This window comes from Diadema setosum, chromosome 21, assembly GCF_964275005.1.
Source record: "Diadema setosum chromosome 21, eeDiaSeto1, whole genome shotgun sequence".
NCBI lineage: Eukaryota > Metazoa > Echinodermata > Echinoidea > Diadematoida > Diadematidae > Diadema > Diadema setosum.
In genome coordinates this window covers 17115735-17128570 of record NC_092705.1, presented here as the reverse complement: position 1 = coordinate 17128570, position 12836 = coordinate 17115735, and the positions used below count along the sequence as shown (strand labels likewise).

At 39.1% G+C, this 12836-nt stretch overlaps 1 protein-coding gene across 1 annotated transcript in view; it reads right to left on the bottom strand.

Moving 5' to 3' along the window:
- LOC140244570 (uncharacterized) overlaps window positions 1-7197 on the bottom strand; it is a 65695-nt gene extending 58498 nt beyond the window's left edge. The window contains exon 1 of the mRNA XM_072324195.1: window positions 6607-7197. Coding sequence (XP_072180296.1) covers window positions 6607-6786 — 180 coding nt within the window. The 5' untranslated portion in view covers window positions 6787-7197. The remainder of the gene's footprint in view (window positions 1-6606) is intronic.
- Window positions 7198-12836: the final 5639 nt, after the last annotated feature.

Below are 12836 nucleotides of genomic sequence, written 5' to 3'. Positions count from 1 at the left end.
ATGAATTTAGACTTACGCCGTTTGGTGATATGTGAGTTTCATCGGATTTTATGATTTATTAAGATTTCACATGATGGATCTAGAGAGACAGCCACATCACAATACTTTGAAATGGCGCCATACCGATTATCTCAATTTTATTACTCTTACAAGTTTGTGAGGAAAAGCTTGCTCGAAAACAGAATTTCTCGCCTATTGTGGCACGTACCTTGTAAGCACGTCTCGAATCGGAAAATAAGTGGAAGATAAAATATTGAATGTGAAAGCTTCGCACAATGTAAATGTGCAGTCAACAATATCAGCTTTACCACAGTCAATGCGATCAAAGGAAACCGACCACATTTATTATAAATGACTGTCGATCATTAAATCAGTTGGTCTATAAAATCTGCAATCGGTTCGAGTTAGTTGTTGTTGTTGCTGCTGCTGCTTTGTATAAGTGAAAGCAAAACAAACACATGAACACGCATTCAAGATTGTCTTATGTGAAGTATCTACTTGAAAATGATATAAACTATGAATTTGTTTGTTCTTTTACTGACCCATTATTCAAAATATTGAGACTCACTGTTGGTTTTTGCCCAAAAGAACAAAATATCCGTCCTTATAGCATGACAGAATTATTTCCAATAATTCCTCATGATATTTGTTGGTTGACTTCTTTTTTAAGCCTGTATTCTATACATTATTTCTAGCACCTTCAACATCACTTGTCCATTTTTCTTTCTTTTTTTTTCTTGTCTGAATGTGGGAACTTCACCTACCCTTGTTTCTCCTTCTCTCTTACCTTCTACTAACCCCCTTCTCTCTCTCTCTCTCTCTCCCTCTCTCTCTCTCTCTCTCTCTCTCTTCTCTCTGTGTATGTAATACAATGCAGGCAGTGGCGATGTGGACAGTCCAGTCGGTTTATGCAGCAGGCACAAAACACACAGATTGAAATTATTGCATATTTTGATCACACAAACTAACTAAATCTTGACAAAATGGGTATGAGTATGCAAAAAAGGGGGTTCTCCTTTATCAAAAATGACTCATAAAATAAAAGTTTTATACACGAAGGCTGAGAAATGTCTTTGTGGAATAATTTGTGTGCGTTCATGTAGACATTATGTGATCATTATGTGATTATCATTATGTGATTATCATTATGTGACATTATGTGATTATCATTATTATGTGATCATGCAACTAATACTTCCTTATTGCAACTTACATCATTAACGAATCTGCCCAAGTTGATCGACATGAATCATGAAGTATTATGATATTGTTGCATGAATATATACATTTTCTTGCATTATTTCATTTCATTTTCACTTCATTTCAATTCATTCCATTTATTATAAGATATAACATAAGATCAATGGGTAAGCACCATAAACGCACCACGTTTTGTTTTCATTTACATGTAGGTGTAAGTATGTCACTGTGAATAATTATGATTTTTAAATCATTGATCAAAATTCGAACGAAGAATTGCCGGAAGAAAAAAAAAGTTATGGATGTGTGTGTTCGGATCGATTCAATCCGTGCATGGAGCGTCTGCTTTATCATAACGATATGCGTCATCTGTAATGGCGTCACACCTTCCCACAATCCCCTGATTACCCGATCTTCCCCACATTGATTGGTGGTGCGCAGAGATATGGAATTTTTAGTATGCTGTGCCCGTCAGTCGCGGGCGGGAGCCAAAGTTACGGTAAGTGACTTAACACTCCACTTAAATTACCGGCGACTTTGCCATCCGCCCAGGCACGAAATTTTTAAAATTGTGCTCGAAGCTCATCTATAACATTATATATCTTGCTGGTAGAGCGATAAACCCGCATTGCTTTGACTTTGTTAGTGCCGACGAACCAACCAATCATATTGAGATTTCAGTTCATGGTACAAATCGCCAACACCATCGTCATACACACACAAATGCACGTATCATTAAGCATATCATTATCAACTTATCTGTCAGAGGGTTATACACATTAATCTAAGTATTTAGAGTTCCTGTGTACTTTTTGCAACGATCAGAGCTTCTCCTAGGTGTCTCTTTTTACATCAACTATTCAGATGCAATGAGGGAAGACATTATCATGACAGACATTTAACCCATTTAACTGGATTTTGGACATTGTGGATCAAAAATTACCCCGATAATATAGAAACGCGTTACAGGCATATCGTTATATATATATCTTTTCTCTCTCTCTCTCTTTCTCTCTCACATTGACCCCCTCTATTTTTAATGCGATCTTCGTCTCTTGCGAAACTTATCCAGTCACGTATCAGTAAACTTCTATATCCAAGTCATATTCCTGACAGAAGCTAGCATACATGAGATACCAATCGGTGTCGTCAGAAACCTGTAACACAGCGCATGGTCCGATATGCGTCGTCTACATGAGGTTATGTTGCAGATGTATTATACAATGTAGTTTCATCCAGGTGGTGTAGAGCCTCTCTAAGATCTGCCAGATCTCAGCTCATTCGTTTGTCTCTTGTAACCTTCGAACTTTTATCTAAAGTTGTAGATGTATCGTATGTTGCAGATGTATTACATTTTCATCCAGGTGGTGTAGAGCCTTGCTATAAGATCTCCCAGATCTCAGCTCATTTGTTTGTTTCTTGTAACCCTCGAACTTTTATCTGAAGTTCTTGCGAATATGACACAACCATGTACGAAAGACTGTGGCACTTGACTAGTAGAGGCAATCAAACAGTGTGGGCATGATTATATTGATATAAACTGCACGAGGCGTTCTTAATAGGCTGATCTCTGATTCTATTCCTTAATTCTCTGTACTGACATTTCTGGAAAATAAACCTCACTCATGATTTCCATATTTTGATGTAGATATAGAATGGAATAGTTTACAATGCTGGAATAACTGACATTGATATATTGCCTTCAGAAAGAGACACGCTCACGTCACTATTAGCCTGCACTGCGTAAATAAGGCAACACAATTATTCTATCTCTTCAAAACAACATACATTGGCTAGTTTCCGTTTAATTATTCAATTTTGATTTCATAACGTTGAAAAATATCAGGTATTTCCAGTACTATAGTATTATCATGCACTGTCCAATCAACCTTACTTTTAGGTGCGTGATGACGTGATAATCATGAATAACATAAAGTGATTTAAATAATAAAGTATTATCATTGTCACAATACACGTTCAGACACTGAGATAGAAATTTTCTTTAAAGGGCCCTCTCAACGGGCACAATGAGGGTGTGTATAAAAAGCATTGGGGTTGATACAACAACTCCAAGATGATTTTCAGACTTTTGCATTTAAACACATATAAATTGGTTATACTGGGTACAGAGTTACAGAATTTATAGTGATTAATTGGGAGAAGTATATAAGATTATTTCAAAATTCATAACAGAGAGTGAACAAGGATGATGACATAGCAGCTTCACCATAGGAATGCAGAATTGGGTGCTCATAGATCCAGAACAAAAGTAGAAAGCATGCATGAATTCAACACAGGTGAAGTTGTTACGCAAGTGGTATTGTAATGGAATTACATATTGATTACCGGAATATTTGAGTCTCCTATATCGTCATCCTTCTTCAGTGTAATTTGTTTTGGGTTTTTCGGAGTATTTGTCTATCTATTCAAGGACCACAATAAATTCCACAGATCTATACATGGCACTATTGATGTTCCTGCACTACATGATGTGAAATTATGAAAATCGTTTGGAATCCCCCTTGCTGTCTTGCTTGACTGCCATGAATACGCGTGTTCTCATGTGTATACGAATAGCCACTTTAACTTTGAGGACGGATTATCTATGTGTATAGCCCATAACGAGATCTTTTTCTGCAACGTTTTCTTTGATTAATTACACTGTCAACTCAAATTAGATAAAGTGGCACAAAAGAGATACTACTGAACCTGACGACGAGATAATGATACACTAAAGCCCGCAGGCCAGAAACAGACTTATAATACAAATTGTGACATTAAGTAACCTCGCGAAAGTGTGCACGTGATTCCCTCCATAAAAGAAAGCATGGAAAAGATATAGACAAATAAGAAAGAGATAGACAGACTGACGACAGGCAGACGGACCAGACAGACAGACCGACAGACGGCAAAGCAGACTGACAAACAGAGAGACTGACAGAAAAGGAGAGAAAGAGGGGGGAGGGAGAGAAGCTGGTGACTGTTTGTGAGAGTAATTCCAGTGTCTTGCTTGCTAACCGTAGGCGCGCGTGACAAGTAATCATAATTTTGTTTACGTTTGCGTGGTTGCCATGGTAAACGACAATAGCTTCCGGAATTACAAAATAATGACAATTTACACTCACTTCTCTGGCAAGCGCGAAATGGAAGGGTGCCTCAGATTTGCGTCCAATTTTTGATGAATTTAATTTCGCGTCTGTTTTAAGCCTATTACCACAAAGCTCGACGGGTTATTACCACATTGCTTCTCCATATCGACCAACCAAAGTAGCACGGAAGATTGCGACTGAGCTATGTCAGTCATTAAATGTCACGATTACAGAGTAAAGTGAGTGAGGTGCCCTGAAATGCAATTATTCGTTCTTCTAAAAGGCAATTACGTTAGCCCACTAAATTCAAGGCAAAAATTATGCTTTACTAGCGCGTTGCTTCCTCACCGATAACCTATTTTTGGTATATTAACCCCTGTATTCGACTTACCCTGTCTGGTGTAGTCTGGTGTAGTTATTGTAATGTTGTTGGAAGTCATTTTATACAATTGTTATTTTGTAGGTCCTAATTGTTTGGAACCGGTTTGATTTACTGAATGAGCTATTGTTTCTTTATCTTAAGTATTGACACTAACTGATAATTATGCGTATCACATGAATCACCTGTGCACCTGTTCGACAGTTCTCTCGCAGACCTCGAGTTTTCATTGAACCACACACACCCCTTCAACGACAAAGGAGTGAAATACAGCTGCAAGCAACTGCTACCTATTTCGTCTTTGTAATCATGGGGGAGGGGTGGCATCCATGTAATGCTCCATAGAGACACCAAAATATGTCGGTGCCGGGGATGCAGGGCCTACATTTCGTTGTTTTTTTTTTTTTTTTTTTTCAAATGCAATTAATTGCACATGAGAATTGACTAATATTCTTGACATCTGATCCTTCAGTGGAAGCTACTATATAGAAAAAAACGGGTAGGGTTTAAACGATGCATTTCATGGTATATGTCTTATGTTGAAGCCATGACATGGAAAACGGATCGGTTTACATCCCACTGTTCAGACGGCATCGGGATTATGTGTAAATCAAGCTTCAAGCCCCGCCTTATAGCTTCGAACATGTTGAACGTGATGTTTCTTTCGTCCTGGAAGTACGCGGCGACCCTCACTTCACAGACGGTGGCAGCACAAGCCAAAAATATGATTAAATCGTCAACGAGCTGCTCTCTAATCTCTACCATCCAAACCGCAATTCCAGCGCCAGGATTGTCAGCGCCACTTCCCCTTGCTCCCATTTGCTCCCATTCTCACTCCCCCAGCTTATTTCCTCACACCTTTGGCTTGCTTTCTCACTCATGTACTCTGCACCTTTTCCCCGCGATCAAGTGGAAGCACCAGTTTAATATCCACCGCGGTTCCCGAGCATGTTACGATTACTTTCTTCCCCCTCCCCTTCTGGAGTGGTGGCGGGCTCGCTGTTCAAGGCAATTTTCTCTTCAGCGTTTATTACGCACAACTGTACTTTTATTTTTAACATACCGCCCGCCGTTTCTTTGCCATCTTGAATAAAGCGGATGCAGAATGTGGAACTTGTGGGCGAAAAGTCGAACACGGTTTGACGATCAGGCAATGAGAACCATATACTTGGATGCTCAAGGTTTGGTCTTTATTGAAGATGTAACTGCTCGTGCTATTAGGTCCTGATGAATACGGCACAGACAGCGTTATCATCTAAAATACGTTTTATACAAGCGCGTGGTTTTAATCACACCCACCAGGGAGCTGCACCTTCCTGCATCCACTTGAACGAGATCATTGAGGAAAAACAACAATACTTGACACAGAAATGGACAAAATTGAGCCAATATTAATGGTTTTACGTTTACATGTACGGTGCACATCTTCTCATAAAATTGTATTATCTTTTTAATGTTTAATGCAAAACTTGTTTTTCCATTTTCTCGTCATCATCGTTTCGCATCTAATACTATCAAACGAGCATAAGCGCGACGATGAGGTAGCTACTTACATGCAGTGAATAAACGACTTTGACATATTGCTAAATATCGGAAACTTCAAGAACACTGTATGGCAGACGGTCAGTTTTTTGTTTTATTGCTTTTTGTTTGTTTTGTTTTTGTGCGCTGTGCCAAATTATGACGCGTATCGGTCTCTAGTATTTTTTTTTTCTGCGATGCGCATAACATGTACAACCATATTCGTGTATAACGTGCACCTAACAATGCAAAAATATGTAATACTTTGTGTGTATGTGTGTTTGTATGTGTCAGTTGAACAATATCTTGAAATGCGCAAGTTCTATACGCCAGTTCATTCGCTCACCACTAACACCAAGGTCACACCCCTCTTCACACCATGGTATACCACTAGGGTCCATGTTCACACCAACTCACCTCGCACTGCTCCGGAGATGGTATTTTGATGACGTAAGAGCAGGAGTCTGTGTCGTGGGTAACGCTAGGCTGCTGTGACGGTCGACGTCTCCGGGACCCTTCCCCCGCTCCTCCGGAACACGTCGAGATGAAGAGGAGATGGAGGAGGAGCACGGCTTTGACTCTCGATGTCTGCTTCATAGTGACTTCCTCGACACCACGGGAAGAGAAAAGGAGATTGAGCTGCTGACGAAGAAAAGCCAAAGACTTTGAGGGTAGAACGGAAAAAACTGCAGGCCCTGAACGAGATAGACTTCAAATGAGCAGCTAAGTCCAGAATAAGTGGCCAGATAAGAAAAAAAAAACTTAGGGTGTGGTTGTAACAATGAGGTCCCGCTCTCTCTTCAGAATGATTTTGCTGAGTTCTTTAGGTCCAGATTCAAAAATCACACGTTCGAAGAGCTGCAGATCCCTGCTTGATATGAATGAAAACATCAAACACTCATCCGTGGGTATCCGGGTCTTATCGTTTCTGTCAGGAGCGTCGCAGCCTCCCTGGAAATGTCGTCTCTCTGGCCCTCCTTTTTGACTCCTGGCAGTGATTTCGCTCAACGGAGCAACAGACCAGAGACCAGTCTCGAGAGAAGAGGCTTTGCCAAGTGAAATGTTGACTGCTTCTTACACGCACCCGAATACTGCCTCGGGTCTGTTGGTTTTGACAACAGAATAGAGCAAGTGTGGTTATATGTTCTCAACTTTGCTCACACAAAACATGCCGACTTCTCGATGGTCGCCTCCGACTTATGTAGCTCTGTGAGTTTGGCAGATTTGGACAAGTGAGGGCGTAATCATTTTAATATATTTTTTCCCCATCTCCGAAACCGCGGTTACTGACTCCGCGTGTTGTGTCCCTGTGGGAGGTACACATCGGTGGAGTAAGCGACCGAGAATTCCATGCTAGTGAAGGCGGTGCAAAGCCCTGGACATGCTTTTGCCATTGCGTCATAACATCATCGGGGATATGGTACGCACTTGTCATTTCTATTTCATTTCTCGGCATAAAGGGTGGGTTGAAATCGTCTGCCTTTGCGGTTTGGGGTTCGTCGTATGTCATGTGCGGATTCTATGTTTTCGTCTTAAGTCTTCTCTCTCTAGCTCCGTTTCTCCTAGCTTGCAAACATATTTCTGTAATAACATTGTTAAACATTATCAAATTAGTCATCGTCTGGCACTCAAAGTGATGATGTCTCTATCGGGAAAGTTTCTCCACTGTAATCCTCCCCTCCCCTCTTCTAACAAGTCCCTGCCCGGTTTCACAATACATTATATCATGATGCAGGAGGAGCCATATGCAAGCCACGGAAACAATCGACATCGGCATGAATATGTAATAGCACACACTCTCAATGGACCAATGACACCTTGCGTCACAGTAGGTCTATAAACATCCAGCCAATCAACGACCTTTCTTTTTTTATGAAGCGACACAACACGAAACTGGAGTTATTTGGACACTTAAAGGGGATGGCTAGTAACTGATCAGTGGGAATCACTGGGAATGCTGAGGGATGATTGTTCCAATCCTTGTGGGATTCATTTAAGAGTACATTATATATCTATTCTTGTGTGAAAATTATTTGCTTCAGAATGGTCTCATATTCAAGTAATGTGCAGTTTAATGCTTCCAGGTAAGCGTCCCTGGTCAGTGACGGGGCATTAATCTGCACATTACTTGAATACGAGACCGTTCTGAAGCAAATAATTTTCACACAACAGTAGATATATAATGTACTCTTAAATGAATCCCACAAGGATTGGAACAATCATCCCTCAGCATTCCCACTGATTCCCACTGATCGGTTACTAGCCATCCCCTTTAATATTGGGACAGTGTATCGTGGTGACAGGTTAGGCCTATTTATTGACAAAACACGTCCGCATAATCCCACTTGGTATCCGACAGCATTGCAGGGCCATGAGTGTCACACGGATTATACTGATATACTTTTTAATATTGTCTTGCTCTGACTAGCGCAGTGTGACTAATTGGGTGTGTAACACGTACACACCTACCTGCGATACAAAATATACCAAAAGTATGCCGACAACATTATCATAGTTAAAAAAAAAAATGTTGTTGTTTTTTATTATGTCACAGTTTGGGCGTTTGGTCGGAGGGGAGATTCAGCAGAAAGAAGAATACATTTTTTTTTTTTGTTTATTAAACGTTTTCAAATTAGGGAAAAGACAAGAATTCAATAACCATAGATGCCTTATTCTTTCACGAAAATCTCATATGAATGTTTGAATCTTTTAATTCATTTTAACAAATGAAAGTTTTACACACATATAGTAGGTCAAAATGGTTCAATTTCTGAAGAAAATAATTATATCAGTGTATACAGACGCTTTTTCATTGGCCTATGTCATACCGTTCAAAGATATCTGAAGAGGTTCAAATTTCCACTTACTAAAATTCAGATACTGCTGCGACTGACATCGTATCTTTTGTGAGATCACGAGAAACTTCATGATGTCAGTGTATTCTAATTCAAAGTCCAATTTTTGATGAGTTTCTGCCTTTATGGAGTTTGATTGATACATGTATTACCGTATTTTACGTATGATTATATTCCCACTGAATCATGAGGTTATTTTGGATAAAAATTCCTGCAATCAGGAGCTTTGATATTATCAAACAAATTCAAATTCACTCCAGACCAAAAAAAAAAAAAAAAAAAATAGCAGATAGATATTTTTTCAATACTCTTTCTTTTTTTATGCCCATTGTGATAAATGCAATTGTCTGATGTTGGTAGGATCTATTACCCGGGGATAAATGTCTGTCAAATCATCATTAGCAGTCGCTTTGATGTCGGACGTCCCTAACGAGATTAAAGGGATTGTACAGTTTCGTTTGAGACCTAACTTCAGATTTCTAACATTTTTCGGTAAGATAATGAGAAACTTTTTATGAAATATGAAAGAGCATGTAATTCTAAGAGGAATTCAGCGATTATTTGATGAAATTGGTTTTGAAATGGCTGAGATATCCAAAAAAAAAAAGAGCGATTCTAATAAAAATTGGGACCCAGTTTTTATTACGATCGATTTGTTTTTGGGTGCCTCAGCCATACCAAAACCGATTTTCATCAAATAAACTTTGATTTCCTCCTAGAAAGGTATCCTCTGTACTATTTCATAAGTGGTTTCCTGGTATCTCGAAAAAAAAGTTAAAAGCCAAATTCTCATCTCCACCAATACTAAACTATCCCTTTGAAACTTTGATCCCTTGATACCTCATCAAAGCTCGAATATAGATATAGGAACGTTGAGAAAGCGTCCTTGGTAACGCCAGATTAATTGAGCAGGCGGTGCGAGATTGGGGTATATACAGCCTGTCCTCCCGCGGGTTTCAGCGTGGAACATTCGTGAGCGCTCCCGTCGCAATCAGCAGCTTTCGCTGATGAGTGACGAGTCCTACATTTTGCTTGTAGGACCCAGGTCCGTGTGTCGGAATTTGGAGGGTCTTACTTGTTTTGATCACATACTTCCTTCTTGTTTAATCGTTTGACTGTAAATCTGCTTGCCTATAGATGTATTATATAGTTGTAATGCAAAGGCTATGCTCTGTCAGTCTATGTTGCAATCGATTTTCAAAGGCAATTATCTTCATTTGATTTTGATGAACACTGTGAAGAAGATTCAACATTAACAGTGGGAGACTCAATAAAATCTGTCAAACAACTAAGAAAGATAAAAAGTTTTTGAGTTTCATCCCCCCCCCCCCAAAAAAAAAAAAGAAGAAACAATGACATGAGTCACATTCATATGCATGGGCATTGATGAGTAATTCACATAAAATTACGCATTTCATTTCAGGCATTCTTGAGCAGTGAACACTAATTAATACCTTTATCTTATGATATTTTCATTGGAAAACAAAAAGGAAACCTTTGCGAGTATACATTGTACAACATTGTCGCCTTGTCTGCTTAGCGTAAATAGGATTGAGAAAGATATCATTTTATTGAAGTTCCTCATAATTTTGTTTTGTCCTTAAAGGGGATGGCTAGTAACTGATCAATGGTAATCAGTGAGAATGCTGGGGAATGATTGTTCCAATTCTTGTGGGATTCATTTAAGAGTACATTATATATCTATTATTTGTTCTGTGAAAATTATTTGCTTCAGAACGGTCTCATATTCAAGTAATGTGCAGTTTAATGCCCCGTCACTGTACAGGCATGCTAACCTGGAAACATTAAACTGCACATTACTTGAATAGGAGACCATTCTGAAGCAAATAATTTTCACACAACAATAGATGTATAATGTACCCTTAAATGAATCCCACAAGAATTGGAACAATCATCCCCCAGCATTCCCACTGATCAGTTACTAGCCATCCCCTTTAATGACGTGCCGTAGTGAAAATGGTCCCCTGGACCAGGGAGGTGGGAAGAGATATCTCTTCCCACCTCCCTGCCTGGACACATACTCGGACATTATCCCTTTCAGGGCCACCAATCTAAAAAAAATGCTAATATGATGATTGTAACCAACAGGTTGACAGTCTTGCGAGGATTTCTATAAGCAGGGAAGGTGCAATGGAGAAGTCAGGGTTAAGACATCATCATCATCCTTCACGCTAAGGGTTATCTCCTCGATTTCCAGCCAGACTTAGCACCACATGCTCCCAGTGTGTATATTCCCCATCTGTCAGCGAGATACAAAATAAGAACATGTAGGACGTCGTGTGGAAACAGACTGGAACTTATCCGCATCACCCAGACGTTGGGGGTTTGCAATGTTCTGATTACCGAAGAGAAAGTGGGCCAGTCAACACTTCCACAGTGATTAGCAATTGAGCCTTTTCAGCCGCAGGTAATGTACACAATGATCCGCACGACACGTCAATCCCACAACCCAGTTTCACTAATCTATATTCAGTAGATTAAGAAGGAGAGAAAGGGGAAATATTTGTCCATGTATTCTGCACATGTTAAACGACATCACCTCATATCTTTTTCAATAGATCAGAACAAAAAAAAAGTGATTTGCTTTATGACATAATGATACGGAGATAAGTAGATTTTTACTGGCAATTCTCCACTCAACTTTATACCATTCATCTTTTCTTTGCTGTTTATTGCATTTGGTATTAATAATTTTGAGTAGAAACGAAAATGATATGCAAATTTTGTCGATATCGGACATAAGAATGTAGAATGTTAATTTTTTGTATTTTGTCTTGAGAGGATTATTTCAGTCAGAAACACACACAATGTTAATAAAACCATATGTTGATTTTGATATTTCACACTCGTTTATTAGTTCGTGATTGGAAAACAACATCAAATCATTTACTGTGATCAGAAACTCTTACCCTCCTCCTGTCCTTTCACATGGTTACAGTCACATCAAAATTATCACAACTTTAAGATTTTTATGTAGTTTAAACCATGAATTTTGAAAAATTATGTCAATTGTTACTTCTGTTTCGTCAATAGCAGATATGTAACTGTGGCACTCCATGTCATCGTCATTGGATATCAGTGAAACTGTTGTATTTTTGTTTGTTTGTTTGTTTGTTTGTTTGTTTGTTTGTTTGTTTGTTTGTTTTACTCCTTATCAAAGTCATTTGAATATGGAGTGCAGTTTCTCTCCAATTACAGACTATCATTGTTGCTCCTCCCCCTCAAAATTTGATGGAAAGTATATCTAATGTCGAGAATGGATAGCTCTTTTTGTCGAGTAGTTCACCTTTATCAATTGGTTCCATGACATTTCCTCCTGCGACAATTGCTCCCATGAAATATCTGCACGCTAAGCCAAACATAAACCTACCCACAAACATAACCCCAACCCTGATCTTAATCGTCACAGCAAACTAAACCTAAAACCCTATTACAACCCTAAACCTAACCCTAAGTCCCTGGGGAAAATAAAACAGGAGCAATTGTTGCAGGAGCAAAATGTTGTGTCAACTTATCGACCACAATCAACTCGTTCTACTCAAATTGGAGTTCTTTACTTTTAATGTTTTTTTTTTTCCTTTTCCATAACTATTCACTCAAATACGTATAGATATCACCAATATGATATAGGGCCTAGACAGGTCCGTTGTATCAGAAGGTGAACAAAACTTACAGCTGCTTGAATGTACGGAGCATGGTAAACTCTGACGTCATCGAATATATCATGTGAGATCTCAGTTTGGCTTGTCACTCAATGTCTCGCTCCTTCTA